This window comes from Caloenas nicobarica, chromosome 12 (assembly GCF_036013445.1).
Source record: "Caloenas nicobarica isolate bCalNic1 chromosome 12, bCalNic1.hap1, whole genome shotgun sequence".
Classification (NCBI taxonomy): Eukaryota; Metazoa; Chordata; class Aves; order Columbiformes; family Columbidae; genus Caloenas; species Caloenas nicobarica.
The window spans coordinates 2277891-2294384 of NC_088256.1; the positions used below are offsets into that span (position 1 = coordinate 2277891).

Consider the following 16494-nt stretch of genomic DNA (forward strand, 5'->3'; position numbering starts at 1 on the left):
TCTCTCAAGAGGGCCAGAAGTTTCCCTGTCCCTCAACTGCAAGTTCCCTGTCTCACCTGTGTCAGATCTCTGTCCCTTAATGTGCCCAGCACCTGCGCCCATGCCTTTAAGGTCCAAATCAGTTCCTTCTTTCTTAGGTTCTCCTCCATACATCAGAGCTTTCTACACCTTCCCATTGCTCAGCCAGCCCTTCAGACTTTCTACAGGGTGCAGAGGACCAGAACCAATGTTCACAGGAGCCACCAGTGCCTGAGGTTCAACACATTCCTTGTAGGTGGAAGAGGCTCCGCAGGGAATGGCAGTGGGAGGGCAATTGGAGAGGTACAAAAATAAATGCATGAAGTAGAGTCTTCATGGACTGAACCAGAGGAGAATCCTTGAGGGAGGTGAAGGAAGAGTCCAGAAAAGTGACAAGTTGCAGCTTAGCCAGCAGATAATGCTCTTGGAGAGCAGCCCAGGACCACAACTGGAGAGATCCCATCTGTTTGAGACCACTAGCAGGTATATGCTATTGCTGAGCACAGTTACGCCTTATGTTCAGCAGCACAGATCAGCCTTTCTCAATTTCTTACCCATCCTCATGCTGTGACACAGTTTCAGATGAGGATTTCCCATTAGGGGCCTGTCTGTTTTCACCATTTCTGCAAGCAAAACAGCAAGAGCAATTAGGTAGGGAGATGAGGGGACACAATGTGAGGCATAAGAACCGTGGGGCAAGGTACTTGTTGCAAGTGTTCTATGTACAGTGTAGGGATTAGATTAAAATGAAACCCTGATGAATTTAGGAGATAGAAAGATCTGCAGTTCTTTGGCTCATATTCTTACCACAAAGAACTGAGTAATGTTCAATCTGTGGGAGGCCCACAGCTTCCATCTGGATAATTTCCTCCCAGATTGCTTAAGCTTTTGTATAGTGTTGCTTTTTTTAGATTCTCTGTGCTATAGTATTTATTGTTCCATGACTGCACCATGTCCAGAACAATCGTGTATCTGGGAAGATACCACCCAGCAGAGCCAAACTCGCCAGCACATCCTGCCCCTCGCTGTCCTCAGCAGAGCTTTAGGATGACGCAGGACCGACAGACCTACCTGATTTCAGTAGAAGTGAAGATTCTCTCTGAAGTTTCAGTCAAGGATGTGGTTGTTTGGCTCTTACTGCCTGTTTCAGGGCTGCAAGAGAAGACAAAGAAAAATGCTGTCACTCCTGAACAAACCAGCTCCCCACTGAAGTGGGCCAAAATTTTCCTGCATTGAAGTGTTCCTTTCTGTGAATAAATAAAATGGAAAACAAACATCACTGTTTTCAATACATTCACTTACAAAGTCATCTTACAAGAAGCAATTTTTTAAATTAAAAACACTGATACTGCCAGGAGTATCTACCTTCTGCCAATGATACATGAAGAATAAAAATAACAGAACAAGGTCAGTAACCAAAGCGCTCTTTGCAGTGCTGTGGAAAACCATTCCAACATTTTTTACACTAGAGTCATGAATTAAATCAATCAAAGTTGAAAGCAACTGAAAATTATTCCACTACACATATTTGGCGCAAAAGAGTTCAGCATGTTTGGGTTTTTACCTTTCAGGTTTTGAGCACTTCTATCAGGATGTTGTCAGATCCTTGCAGGACATAACACGGATTTCAGACATAAAACCTTTTTAAAACAGCTGCCTGCATCTAAGAAAAGTCTCCCATGGTCAAGGCTGACAAATTCCCTTCGTTACCTCCCAGGGAGGTGCCCAGAGAAGTCTCTGACCTACGGCTACTTGTGGGCTGGTACAGCTGCAAAAGATGTCCAAGAAATCCTGGCTGTGCTGTGACACTTACCTGGAGGGAGACACTGCTGTTGCCTTTAGCCCATTCCAGGAAGACCCAGTGCTGGTTTTTCTTAGCCCATTAGTACTGGGGAGAAAAAAAAGAAAAAAAAAAAAAAAAAAGAAAAGAAAGAAAAAAAAAAGGCATTAAAGACAGGAGATTTTTTAGGTGCCTGCTCCTGGGGGGGACCCATCCTACTTTCTGGCCCACAGCTCTTGTATCTGCTCCCTGGTCAAACCCCGCTGTGCAGGGACTTACACACACAGATGTCCCTGTGCACTGTTGCACTGATGAGTATCTGCCTTTCTGCTGAAACACTTGGTCTTTAGAAACTGGCTTTTCCTTTTTAACACAGCTGGAGCTATTTCTATCCCCAATGTTTAAGTTTGCACTAAAAATCAGCTTCCCCAGATGTATAGATTAAGGCTTAGCACATTCAGAAAACTGATTTCACTATGTGCACATGTGTATTATGTGAGGAAAGGAGGGTAACCGCTTCCCAGTCCCACCCCAAACATGCACCACAATGGCACAAAGTTGCTACCAAAATTCATGAGGCAGCTCTTTCATCCTGAAGAGAAAGCATTTGGGGCTGAAAGGCCTCACGTGTTGGACTCCCTGCTGGGCTCGCTAAAGACCAGAGTGGCAGAGAAGCTAATAACGCTGCTGCCTGCCCTCAAGCCACCCCTCTGAGAAGGAATAGAGAGTTGAATCCCAAATTAAACGAATCAGCCTGAAAACAGAGAAGGATTCTCCCCACTAGGGCAAGCATTTCCATTTCAGCCAAATGTTTCTATGTACTGGTCCCACTCACTCCCACACCACATGCCAGCTGTTCCTGACTAGTGCGGAGAGTGTCACTGCTGCCCCTTTCCACCAGAGATGGCCTGTCCCCAAGTGTCACATACCACAGCGAGAACACTCCAGCGTCAGGGCTCTGTAGCCTGTGAAAGGGGCTGGCGGCTCGAAACGAGACTGACATTTCCCAAAGATCAATTTAAAGATAATGAACCTCTCAAACCTCTCCGGTCACACCTATCTGTTGCTATCACGGTAGAATAATTAAATCTAAAGTCTAACAAAAGCAGAGAGCCGGCTCAGGGGACTGGAAATAATGAGATATTGAGTATTTCATGTCTAGGTGATGGGGTCAGTTCACGCAGCTAGTAAAAGAAAATCATTGCAATCTGGTGGCTGCCTGATGGGCAAGTGAGCTCATCAAAACCTGCGCTGACGCCTCCGGTGAGCTGCCTTTCCAGAAATGTCACCAGGCTCATTCCTGTGGCACATGAGCACCTTGTGAAAACAGGACTGGTTGGGCTGTGGAGTGCAATCAGGAGAGGGGATCAGCGGCAGGTTTACACCACACGACTCGCATTAGAGTTGGCACATAGTTAAATGCAGTTTGTCACCCTCCAGGACTGTCCGTTGGGTACTTTATGACACTCTGGCCCTGTTCCCGTGCCTGCCCATTTGTTTCACCAAGTTAGCTGACCTCATCTTTTGTTTTGGATCTTTCCCTTCTTGCAAGAAAGGGGCAATTGGGATTTTCTAAGTCTCTTCCGAAAAACCTTCATCTCTAGTTGTGTTCAGACAGCTGCTCTCTGGCAGATAAATGCAGTTATCTGTAAAGATGGCAAATCAGTGTGCCCTGAAATCAGACAGTCAACACACTACTCCAGGATGAGGTAAATACCTGTTGTCATCTGGTGTAAACCTGTACGATCCAGACACAGTTGGACTCCTCCTCTGCTGTCCTTCCTCTTCTTCTATCTCAATTCTTTCAAAAGGCAAAACCAGAGACAAATATCACACCATTTCCTATTCCCCACTGCAAGCTAATTCAGGCAGTGTATTCTTGTTTTCCCTTAAGCTATGTTTTCTCTCTGTTTCCCCTTGAGGCAGATTTTTCCCGCTCCTCACACTCCCTGTGTTCTGCTGCTGGTGAGCACCTCAACTGGCTGAATGAAGTGAGATCTTCAGCCCAAATCAGGAGCATTTTGCTCTCACAGTCAGTTTACAAATAACCTCAGCTGAATGCCTACATTCCAGAGAGCACCCTAGGCATCATTTCCCCATCACACTGACTGCTTTAGAAGTTAAATGCCTGAAGAGTATTCACCCTATTGGCTGGAACCAGCCTTCCCTGGAAGAAGAAAGACAGTGAACGAGTCTCTCCTTGTTTCAGGTTGCCCATAACCCAAAGCATCATCAGTACCATATTCATAGACTCATAGAATCATTTTGGTTGGAAGAGACTCTTGAGTCCAACCATAACCTAACTCTAACCTAAACCATGTCCCTAGGAGCCTCATCTATGCATCTTTTAAACCACTTTAGGGATGGTGACTCCACCACTGCCCTGGGCAGGAAGTTCTCGGTGTTTACAACACTGCGGGCTCTCAAAAGCCAGCGTGATTCAACCCAGAGCATCCCTTTAAGGGAAGTGTTCCTGCTTTGCTTTGAAATACCTGGGGATCTCCTGTCCCAGCATTTCACAGCAGCCCGAGTACAGTACACAACGCACAACCCCAGCGGTGCTTCCAGAAGGTCAGTGACCTACCTCTTGGCGAACAAGGGTGGAAATTCTTGTGTTGGGCTGCTGTAAAGGAAGCATAAAGGCAACAGTTAGAAGGTTGGAGGTAAAGACACACCTTGGGCAGAGGCAGCTCCCAAGCCTCTGACCCATACTTGACCCATATGGTGCAAGGCATTAAGGGTCACGTAACACCGTTTGGGCGGAGCTGACAGTGACTAGCCATGTCAAACCTCTGCAAATTACAGAGCAGAGGAAATAAAAATAGAAAGAGCAACTAGTTATAACATGTGAGGAAGCTTCCCCAAAGGGTGTTTTTCATTTTATACCTTCCTGAGGGCTGTTTTTCTTCCTGCCTGCAGACCTGCCTCCCTCCAGCCCACATGACGCTCAGTGCTCCAGAGGAACTACCAGCCAGTGCGACCACCCTTAACATCCTCACAAATCCTGTCCAGGCGCCTCTCTCATTCTCGGCACAGCCAAGTGCTGCTGGTGCGTCCTCTCCCTGCTTCCTCCCGCACCAGCAACCTCCTGGTGCCTCATTGTGTCACTCTGAGTTACATCAAGAGGAAAGGGATTTATAGTGAAAGGGAACTGCAAAAAAGTCACCATCATGGTTCCTGGGAGAGCAGAGACCTTGGAAATCTGCTTTGTTTTTTTTTCCCCTCTCCCAGGAAAGGGATGGACAACAGAGCCTTGAACACCAGTAGCTCCCACATATCTTTTGCATTCCTTTTACACATCCACACATTCCTGTTAGGTTCTTTTTTCCCCACAGAACTATTTTGAAGCTGCAACTAAGATCAGGATCTTGTAAATCTAGCTATTGTTCAAATACAACGTAAAGGCAAACTCTGTTGCAAACAGCTGATCTACATTGGATTAAGTGTATGTTTTTTTCTGATTTTCCCCTTACACGCAACAAAACTGGAGAGAGCAGTATTAAGAACCGAGTCTTAAAACCGAAGTCTTGATTGCGGGTCCCAAGGAATTCACGACTACCATGGTTTTTCTCTTCCTGAAATTTCATCCCTCCCAGTAATGAAGACTTCCCAAGATTCCTGGAGGATTTCCCCAAATTGGCAGAAACCTGTAGATATCCTTGGCATTTCTGGAGAGATAGCAGCTAAGCCTTCTCCACTCACTGGAAAAGAACCCATCACCTTCAGAGAGCCTTGGCTCAGGCCACCAGCCCTGTAGGACCACCTTCAACAGCCTCTTCCCTGTCTCCTGCCTCACACTTGCATGCTGAAGACTCACCCGTTGCTTTTCTTGGCCGCCGAGAGGACGTAAGCACGTTCCCTGCTGGCAGTGCGCCTCAGGACACTGTTGGCTGCCTCTGTCCTGGAAGGGAGGGAAAGGGTCACATTCTGCTCATGCTGCTGGTTGCTGCCGGCTGTAGCCTTGAAGAGGCAACAGGTGAACGACCCAGGGGAGGCTTGCGCTAACCCTGACAGAGCTCCCAGGCTCTGGGTAGCAGAAAGCCAGAGGAGAAACAATGTCTGATCTTTTTCTTTAGTATCATTCATGCTGGGCCACAGCACTTTCACATAGATGTAAAGCACGAGGCAAAAAGAAAAATCCCTCCTCCTCCAGGAGAGTTAAGACCTGGACTTTTGCAACATTTCATAACATGGGACAAAAAAAAATGGGACACAGGCTTTGTGGCTGACACCCTACATGGACTGCTCGTGCCTATACAGACATCAGTACCACCAGATGTACCATGGGAGAAGGGCAGATCTCTGAAAGAACTTTTATTGGTTCGTCCCCAGTGGGCAAAATACCAAGTTTTCATTTGTAAAAGTCTCGTATCTTGTATCTTGCCCCTCAGTTCCAGAAGGACAGGGAGCTGCTGGAGAGAGTCCAGCGCAGCCACCAAGATGCTGAAGGGAGTGGAGCATCTCCCGTGTGAGGAAAGGCTGAGGGAGCTGGGGCTCTGGAGCTGGAGAAGAGGAGACTGAGGGGTGACCTCATTCATGGGGATCAATATGGAAAGGGGGAGTGTCAGGAGGATGGAGCCAGGCTCTTCTGGGTGACAACCAGTGATAGGACAAGGGGCAGTGGGTGCAAACTGGAACACAGGAGGTTCCACTTGAATATGAGAAGAAACTTCTTCCTGGTGAGGGTGCCAGAGCCTGGCCCAGGCTGCCCAGGGAGGTTGTGGAGTCTCCTTCTCTGCAGACATTCAAACCTGCCTGGACACCTTCCTGTGTAACCTCATCTGGGTGTTCCTGCTCCGGTGGGGGGATTGGACTGGGTGAGCTTTCGAGGTCCCTTCCAATCCCTGACATTCTGTGATTCTGTGACAAGTATCTTCAGAAACTTGACTGAAAGCAACAAGAATGGTGGCTGCATCAGATGCAGATGTACCATGTGGACAAAATACGTTCTGCTCCTGGTATGAGAACGAGAGACCCATCTGGATCTGGACATTGATGCGAGTTCCCAAGTGGTCCAGACTCAGAGATGCACTCGTAGGCTGTGGGAGGTGGCTCCTCCCTTCACTGCCAGCACATCAGTACGTCTCTTTCTTTTCACATAGACACTATGCACCGGATGGATTCCACAACCCATTTCCAGCCACCAAATTAATTGGGGTATGCTGTCAGGTTGAATCATGCCAGGCTTTTAATTATATTTTGTTGGGAGCATAGTTGCCTGTGGTCATAGATGCACTCTGTGTAGAAATATCTGCTTATTATTTTATTGCAATCAGCCCTAATGGCTCAGCTGTAATCATCACTGAACTGACCCTCTCAGTAAGGAACAGTTAAACTAAAGTATGTCCACTTGTCACTGTCCCTGCAAGAAAAAGGTGGTTACTTGGAGGGCATACCTCTTTTTGTGTTCATCTGGAGAAAAAGGCACATCCTCCTCATCCAAGTCCACTGATTTTTGCTTGACATTATACGGAGCTCTGAAACAGAAAGGGAAGGGGAGAGCCAGGGTAGACTGTTGCAGAGGCAGCACGATAAAAACCGGAGGTAAATGCAGAGGCAGGGCATGTGGAAACGGGTTCAGACCCTGGAAGTGTTGCACACAAGTGTGGAAGACACTTGTGTTTTTCATGCACAGTGGGATACATGTGTCCCCATAGGATTTTGTTTTCTTAATAGAGGGGTTAAGCCCAGAGGCTGTTTCATGATAAATGCTCGGCTTTTCAGAATAAAGCCACGGTCTTTGACACGAAAAGCGGCGTAGGAAATGTCAGCAGTGCTGCTCTGCCACAAGGACCCTCCTTTGTCCTGGCTTCAGAAAGGCCAGAGATGCTGCAGACCATATCCCCAGGCTGCATCCTCCAGTTTCTGCCTTCATTGCTACCAAGTGATAAAATTGATTCCATACAGAGGCCGTTACCACTTCAGGGAATACTTTATGGCGCACACGGGCCTGGAGGTAGCACCGGGAAGTGCCTCAGTTTCCAGGGAAAGCTCCGCAGGGCTCAGCTGAGGAAGCCCTGCATGGCCAGGCATCCATCTCTGGGGCTCAGGTGCTGCTGAGCCTGTGCACAGACAGAAAGTGCTGCTCCCTTGGCACACTCACAGTTTCTTGTAATCCTCAGTGGTCATCCTGTAGCCAGAGGGGAGACGGCCCAGGCTGTGGCCCTTCGCGGCAGAGCTGCAGGCAGCACAAATCACAGCTGTTATCATGACCCTCACCCTTTGCCACCCTCTTCCCCAGATGAGCTCGTGCTCTGCATGATGGAGGAAAACACGGTGATCCCAAAGATCCGCTCTCTGAATTCAGGGAATGCTATTATATTTAACTGAAGGGCAGCATTTCCCTTCTTTTCACAGCCTTGGACTAGGACTTGAGGTCTGCTTTGCTTCCCCAGGGCCATTGTGAGTTGTCAGAGCCGATATGGGCGCTCTGTGGGACAGTGCTACTCCATCCCAGGATCAGGCAGCAAGGAGGAAAAAGACACCTTGTGGCATCATCCTTCTCCCCAGATCAGTCAAAACAGGGGGAAAAATGGGGTTTCAACGGGTTTCACTTGAGGCACAACAAAGCATCTGCTTAGATCAGAGCCGTGCCTAGACCTTATTTACTAAGTGCATGCCTCTCACAAGACAGGTTTCAAAAAACATCAAAATGAACCATTACAGCATTGCAAGGATTCCTTGTGATTTGTCTCCTGCTCAAAATTATTTGCCAAATTAACCCCAAATCCTTCAGTACTTTCACAGCCAACTACCATCCCATGGTGAAGAAAATACGGAGTTTGATGCCTTTTTCGCACATCTGCTGAGCAGAGCTGTTAGATGAACAGCCACGTCTTACAGCATTCAGTAGGGATTTAGTGGTGCTCAGCGAAAGCACTGGCCAAAGTAAAAGGATGACTACAAATACATACAATATTTAAAATCTTGTTTTCATGAAGAAGACACACACATACCTTTTTTGTGCTTTATTAGAAGATGAAGAATCCGGCACAGAAGAGGTCTTGTCGATGGTTCTTGTGAACACCCCTCTGGGGAGAAAAAGAGATGTTAAATTTTTTGCAGGACAGAGTTTGGAATTAAAATTAAGAGACCTGCAGCTACTCTTTGGCCTAACAGTGTCTGTGTGTCCTGTCAGGAGGAAGGTGCTGGCTCAGGACACTGAGAATTAGAAGGTCCTTCCTTGGAAGAGTCATCCTGAGAAAAGTCCCATAACTGGTGTTGACTACAAAGACGGTGGAATATTTTTATAGCATGATAATCCTCCCATGTGTGATCACTGTATCGTACAGAGACCAGATTTGCTGTTAACATCACCATCAAACTACCTGTTAAACAAAATACTCAGGACTATCCCTTCACCAAGGTACTCCCTCAGCATTGTCATGTTCCTAACTAATCAGAGAACTCAAGAGATAGTCATGTTTTTCATGCTTATTGCTTCTGATCTAGTTCTCCTTCCCCTAAAGCCCAAATATTAATATATGCCACTCTGTACCAACCTGATGAGGTAACCAGACTGAGGCTTGGAGGCAGAAGACCTGTGCAAAGAACAGACATTAGTAAATTAAGAAACATGTGGAAAAGCAACAGCAGCAGCACCAGTATTAAAGGGAAATGTCCACACGGCTGTCAAGCCAAAATCTGGCTAAATGGGCCTTGGGTGATACCTCAGCTGATGCACCAAAATTAACCTTGAGAGGGTTCTTTAAAAATCAGTAATCATCAGAACAAACTTTATAAAAGAGTTTGATAAGAAAAGTGAATTTTAGAGTTAGCCAACTAAAATTAGCCAGGCTAACGGTGTTTTCTGGCTCAAAATTACGTCTGTCAATTTATGGCAGATAGAGGGGTGATTTGGTATAGTAGAGATCCTGGTTGTTTTACTGCAGGAAAACATCATCATCACAATAACTTCTCTGAGAGTCCATTCTCAGGATGGGAGTGCTGCACAGCTCCCGGGAGGGAAAGGGAAGGGACACCATCAGGCGGGGATCTGGCCCCTTGTGCCAGGGCAGGAGGAAGCATCCCTGGAACCTGCTTAGAGCCGTCTTGGAGACATCTTCCTGAGAGCACGGTGGGGACCAAGATGGGCCTCAAGGACCTGGTTCCCATTAAATGAGCTCAGGCTGGCTGCCTTCACCCCTGCTCATATACCAACCCCTTTTTTCCTGCCTGTCCAGGTGCCCTCAGAATCAGAAGATAATTCAGTAAGAAAGCTCAGCAGGTCTCTGGTCTAACCTCCTGCTCCAAGCAGGGTTGGCCGTCAGGTCCGAGCTTAGCAGGAAGGCAGATTTATGCTGCCCATCACTACATGCTTGAGGTGGCTGCCAAGCTCAAATTTACCCAGTTGCCTTTACAGACACAGAAATGCAACCTCGCTGCAGGCTTAGCCTGGCTCTGGAGCTCTCTGGATGGGATGAGCTGGAGGACAAGGAGTGCTGAGCACAGCCCCAGGCTCTTGTTTCTGCAGTGTCCTTGGAGCAGGGACCAGCAGGCTGGAGCCCATCTCAGCCCCACTGCCCAGCTCTTCCCTGAGAACTCAGCTTTGAACAAGAGCTGCAGGGAAGCTGAGAAGCTGTCCAGCTTGGCATTAGGAATGCCTGTCCTCACTTTGAAGTATAAACAGATCCTGAGTGTCCTGGACTCCCTGTCACTCAACTTCTGTCAACTGAAGGCCCTCACATATTTGTGTGAAGATGCCCCTTCAGATGCCACATTTCCAATGTCACAAATGTCACTGGTTGTACTTATCCTGTGCCTGATAAAGCACTGTGCTGCAGAGGGAGGCAGAAAGCGGTAGGGCGCAGCAGGGAACCATCCTGTTTAATTGCAACAAGAAGTGACAAGAGCTGGCACAGAAAAAGGGAGAGGAAACAGCCATGGGACAGGGCAATGCTCTCCCAGCAATGGCATGGCAGCTAGCAGAGAGCTCTCACATATGACTAAGGCCTTTCCAACAGCTGTATAGTTTAGGACACCAGTCCTACAGGCTCCTGAAAAGCCCTCATGCTCTGGCTCTGAAGCAAATGCAGCTCCCACACAGGGCTTTGCTTGCTGAGGAGCCCCCAGGCTTAGAGCAAACAGTTACTGCACCAGCACAGGCGCTGGTGTGCACCAGTAATCTTGGGCTTGAAGGCATGAAAGATATCAATCCATCCATTCATGCATCTGGACTCTGCAGGAAATAAGCCATACTCTCTACAAGGTGACACTTTGTAGGACATTATGCTGGACAATGCCGGCTCTCCTCAAGGACTCTGTTTTTCGGCACAAGCACAGCAGCGAGTGGTTATGAGGAGGTGAAGAAAGAGCACGTATTTTTGAAGAACCAGTGAAAAAAAGCACCGACTCCATCAGATAACAAGAGAAGGGAAGCAACAGGATGGGTCCCCACAATTACCTGTCACTCTGGGGAGCAATAGGTGTTGAGGCTGGGGATCCTCCACCCACCCGTCCAGACCTGAGTAAAGAAAAAAACCACAATGACATAATTAAGTTCCGTTCTTGCTGAGCTGCCTTGCAGAACATGGCAGTGATGTTTTCAGAGAGACTTGCTAAGAGAGGACTGATTTGGGCTTGGTTTTGTTTCTAAGTAAAGAGAAGCTGGTGCAGATTGTGGTGTTCCCTGGCTCAGGGGTGGGTGTGTGACACAGCCCTCTGAGCTGCGGGGGGAGATGCAGACCTGGCTGTTTTATCACAAACTTCCGTCAAGGTCTGCGCCTTCGTTTGTTACTCTAGAGATGGAGAAACACAATCTGGCTTCAAAAAATCTTTGTAGCTTTCCTGAGACTACAGATCTGCCTGTGCTGCTGGATTCACAGCTCCCAGAAAGGGCCATTTCTCAGAGCTTCTCCCCAGCCTGCATTTATATAATAAATAAACAGAAGCACCGCTTTCCTTTGGCAGTATCTTTTCCTGGCATCGTATGGACCCCAAAACATCCTAGCACCACATGTGCCTGTTTTGCAGGCTGGAGAACAGCGCATACATGGAAGGGGAGAAGAGGAGCTTTCCTTGGTGGCCACACTTACAGTGGGCTGCTCTTCTTCTCGTCCTCAGAGTCTGAGTTATGGTGGTGGATCCAGCTCTTATCTCCTTTCAAGGTGGTGCGAACCTTCATCTGCTTAATGATCCTCCTGCGGTCTTCATCCGTGGGTGGAATGACACCTCCTAAGAGAGGGAAAGGAAGGAGAGAGGAGATGGGCTGCTGAGAAAGGGTGAGAATTCGCAGTGTCAGCGGGTGAATCTCAGAGAGCAGGAGGCACCTGGTCTCCTTTCCATCAGAGATTCAAACACTGAATGAGCCTTTTGCCACTTCTGATGAAAAATGGAAAGAAGCTGTCATCCAGACTTCAGGATCAATTTACTCTGATAACCCCTCTACAGAGATTTGTACAGTTTTTTCTTTCCTGTCAGAAGACTATTTAATGAGTAATTTTCTCTCAGGAAGACCAAAGACACTCAGTGGGTGGCCTGACCATATTTACAGAGCCGTGAGTTTCCTCTGGTGTTTCCCATCAACATCAGCTCTAGCATAAGGCTTTTCTGGTTTGTGGGAGAGGATGATACATCTGGAGCATGAAGCTGAGCCCAGAGTTGGGCGTTAGAGGTAAGGCACGTCAGCTTTCTCTGGTGGCCTGTCAGAGTTGGAGGAGACACATCCTTTGCTTCCTTTTTTCCACATTTCCATTCCAAAGTTCTGTTTCAAAACCATATTCTCAAACCATGTCTCCCTAACGATGCAGTTCTGGCTTAAATCTGGAAAAGTCCTGTCCTGTATGGTCTCTCTTTTGCTGTCCTACGGCAACTCTGCCACCATCCTCATTCTGCTCCTTGTCTCTGGTTGAGGCGATGAAACACAACTGCATTCTCTGTTTGAGAAGTCAGCAATGGCCATTTAAAACATCAAATTCAAATGTAGGAAATTGCAGAGGGTCTTGGATTAGGAGTTGCTAAGTCCTCCCAGTGGGAAAAGAGATGGGGTGAAAAAAGTACAAGTAAATGGGGAAGAGTATTAAAGGCAAAAATATTGGGAGCGGGCAGGGATGGAGATGGGAGGCTGGGGAAAGGGGAACAGTCTCTCACAATGGAAAAAGTGTGCAGGTGACTGATGTGAAGGGCTCTGGTCATCCTTGAGTGCCAAAATTCTACTGGATCAAATTGATTGTAGCTGGATATTATTAAAAAAAAAAAAAAAAAAAAAAAGGCATTTTTACTGGGAAATTCTCCATCCAGCATTTTCTTCTGAGGGAAATAGCTCTTCTCCCATGGGGAAATTTTAAGATGAAGACCAGATAAGAAAATTTCCTTTTCTATGTACTTCTGACTATCTTCCATCTTTTGCCACTTTGGAAATGACTGGTAAAGACTGAAGACATCAATACTGCTCTCCTCATCACACTTGGGCCAACACAGCTCTGGGGTTTAGCGACATAAACAAGTTATTGCAGCTTTACAACTTCTTATCATCCGAGCCAAGAAAACTGCCTGCCTGCACACTGAGCCTGTGGCAAACATTAAATAATCCAATTTAGCTACCAGGAAAGGAGGATCAGCTAAGTCTCTATATCTTGTGCTTGTGATGGACTAGAAGGCTGCCCAGAAATAGTTGTCACCGAGCAGCTGACCTGCAGTAAATTCATTAATCCCTGAAATGCAGTCACGTGCTTCAAGTATATGTTATGTAGTAGAGGTAGGATTTTTAATTTTTTTAAACAACTGGTCATATCGGATCATCTCTAAGGAAAACACAGCTATAGCAATGAAGAGAATGTCCTTCCTCAGTGGGAATTAGCAGTTAAAAAGCACAGTTAATGCAGGGCCACGTGTACGTCAGGGTGCAGTTTAGAGACTAGCAGTAACACTCTTCATGGGGAGCACCTGGAAAGAGAAGGGCTGCTTCTCTTAGCACTGAAATCAAAAATTAAATCTATTGCCTAATGGATGAATAAGGCATTTCCACTCTTCTCCACATCACTCTTTCAGGTTACCTATGGATTTGGAAGCATCATTCCATCTGTTCTCATCTAAAGGTCCTGTGAGCATCCATTGCTTAAAAACTAAATCTCAGAATCTGCCACAGAATTCTACAGCTTGGGCTCGTTCCTGGGACAACTCAGAGCAACTTGTAGCCCCAGTATGATTTTTTCCACACTTCTTTGATAATAAGGAATTATTAGGAGTTTATTAATAATAAAGGCAGACTTTTTTTTACTGTATGGATATTGCACACTGCACAGGGGTGGTCTCCAGCCCACAGACTTTTGGGGTTTATCTCTAGAAGAGACAAGAAGAGGGTGTGGGTAAGACAGAGGTACAGGGAAGCCACCCTGGTCAGCTGCTACACTGGCTGCTGGTTGCTGCTGTACTTTTAGTAGACATTTCAAAGACAGAGAATTTTAAGCAGGCTCTTGAAAACATAATAATGGAGTTTATTGGTCTTGCGCTCATCTCAAAACCTCAGCCAGGCTACAAGTTCTCCATACCTTCATGGATACTGAAATTACAGCCAAATACACCTAGTTTTGGAGCTGCAGGTTGGAGCAGGTGCCAGAGAAGGAAGAGGTGTCCTCTACCCTTGGACACGCTGCACTGGGGGAGTTGAGCAGACGTTAGAGGAGATACAACTGAGCAAAGAAGGCAAAGGAAAGCCACGACAGCAGACAGATCCCCAGCAGCTTGGGATGGAGAAAGGAATTACCTTTACTGACACCCAGGGACATCATGGTTCCCAGAAGCACCTTCCCCTTCGATTATTGTTTGGAGACAACAAGCCCCTGGAAGAAATGAAAAAGCAAAAAAGCAGATTAGTACTTCTGATATAAAAAACTTTGAAGCTATGTGGAAGGGAGAGCATCACAACAGTGTCACAGCCACAGAGCCTGGAGGACGGGGAGACTGAGGCATGTGCACCAGGGCTGTGATTTCTCCCCTTGCCATGTACCTTCTGTGTCAAGGAGAGGAAAACTCATAAGGGTGTGTTCCCCACACCACTGAATCTTCAGATTGGCCATGGCAGATCCATCCTTCCAGGTCTGGGAAGAAAGTGGTGGAAACCTCAGCAAAAGTGCCCAGAGCCACTCAGGTGGGACAGACCTGGAATCTATGTAAGTCAGAGCAGCTGAGGCTGCTTGGGTGAACCTCAGTGGTTTTGTCAAGCAGGAGTATAACATAAAGGCTCTTGAGAAATTTCAGTTGGCAGGGATATTGGTTATTCCCCCAAAACACAGCAGAGATAACATCTTACTGCCTGTCTCAGAAGAAAAAGTTAGTTCTTGCTTCTGAAGGCAGATGGGCCCCTTCTTCAAATGACCACGGTAAAGCAGCAAGGAGAAACTCCTGGGTGTACAACTTTGGAGATGATCTGAGATTGGGGATTTGCAGAGCGTTGATTGTTCGGGGATGTAGTTGAATCGAAAACAACCACAAACTAAAAGTCAGGAAAAAAATCCGTTGTTTCAGATTCTGCCAAGACTTTTTTTTTTTTCATTTGTAAACAAATGAACAAACAAAAGAAAGCAAAACCCCTCAAAATGAATCCACTGCTTTGAGATTAGTAGAACCCAGGTTAATTCAGCATCTGATTACATTTTTATCAGAAGCGTTTCTTTTGGTTTTTTCACTACAGTTTTTCAGGTAAGCTATGGGATGAGAAAATCAAGGCCAGCTTCCAGCTTTTACAACCCTCCGTTCTTTCCTTGCCAAAACTATCTGCTGAACCTGGATTCTTAAGTGACTATGCTATTCATTAATAAAACCACCCAACCCTATTTGGGAGTCTGTGAATCTAAAATTAGGTTGTTATTATCTGCTGGTGGGCTTGTCCCTGCAATATTGCTGTGAAGTCACACGCCCATTGGGAATGCCGAGCACTGATCTCACAGCGTCGCTTCTTGGCAAAGCCCTTGGCTTGTCTCAGCTGAAGATCCACCTATTGCGTATCCGCTCCTCCGGTTTGCACCGAGATTGTGAGCAAGCTCTCTGCTATTACCTTGAGTCTCCCTCTCCCTTTTGCAAATGCTCCCAAACATTAATTCAGCTTTCATCATCAGTAGACAGCCCACCTCTTTCCTCATCCTTCCCAGATCCCCCTTCCTGCACAAATTTACTTGACCCTGCTATTTAGAGAGAAATGAAAAGGGTAGCATTGTCTCAGATACCCATGAAGAGCTTGTAAATACTTGGGTATCTTTATACTAAAGGTGGGAGACGTGGGTGCAGCCTGCATGAGCAGAGTTGACAGACCTGGAATCTGGCAACTTTGGGTTAGAAAGAAATCACAGCATCTTGAACCTGCACACAGAGAAGCCATGTGGCTTCATTACCTACAGAATCTGAGCGAGGCGGGTTCGGACCACAGCCACCTTGCTAACCGCAATTCAGTTAGCAATTCCATTAACTGCACATGATGCCCCCAACTTCTTAAATTCTTTCCTATTCCAGGACAAAATAAAGCTGAAGCAAGCAAAGGATGAGAAGAGGTGGAAAGGAACTAGCCCAGGAGTTTGGTACAGACCTGATCCAGGGCAAATGGGACATGGGACGTGGTTTAGCGCTAGAGTTAGGTTATGGTTGGACTTGATGATCTTGAGGGTCTCTTCCAACCAAAATGATTCTATGATTCTACGAAATCAGGAGCAGAAGTAGGTACAGGCTACACACTGTCATATAACAGAGATATTTGGAAGCTGGAG

At 46.7% G+C, this 16494-nt stretch overlaps 1 protein-coding gene across 12 annotated transcripts in view; it reads right to left on the minus strand.

Moving 5' to 3' along the window:
• The window catches only part of ZNF185 (zinc finger protein 185 with LIM domain), a 51924-nt gene that overhangs the window by 22841 nt on the left and 12589 nt on the right, over nucleotides 1-16494 (minus strand). For all 12 annotated transcript variants that reach the window (XM_065643272.1, XM_065643273.1, XM_065643276.1 and 9 more), the window contains exons 2-14: nucleotides 14502-14577; nucleotides 11833-11971; nucleotides 11202-11261; nucleotides 9301-9339; nucleotides 8755-8829; nucleotides 7902-7976; nucleotides 7195-7275; nucleotides 5616-5699; nucleotides 4383-4421; nucleotides 3516-3599; nucleotides 1832-1906; nucleotides 1090-1170; nucleotides 573-641 (exon numbers count right to left, since the gene is read on the minus strand). In XM_065643272.1, coding sequence (XP_065499344.1) covers nucleotides 573-641; nucleotides 1090-1170; nucleotides 1832-1906; nucleotides 3516-3599; nucleotides 4383-4421; nucleotides 5616-5699; nucleotides 7195-7275; nucleotides 7902-7976; nucleotides 8755-8829; nucleotides 9301-9339; nucleotides 11202-11261; nucleotides 11833-11971; nucleotides 14502-14526 — 926 coding nt within the window. In that variant the 5' untranslated portion in view covers nucleotides 14527-14577. The remainder of the gene's footprint in view (nucleotides 1-572; nucleotides 642-1089; nucleotides 1171-1831; nucleotides 1907-3515; nucleotides 3600-4382; nucleotides 4422-5615; nucleotides 5700-7194; nucleotides 7276-7901; nucleotides 7977-8754; nucleotides 8830-9300; nucleotides 9340-11201; nucleotides 11262-11832; nucleotides 11972-14501; nucleotides 14578-16494) is intronic.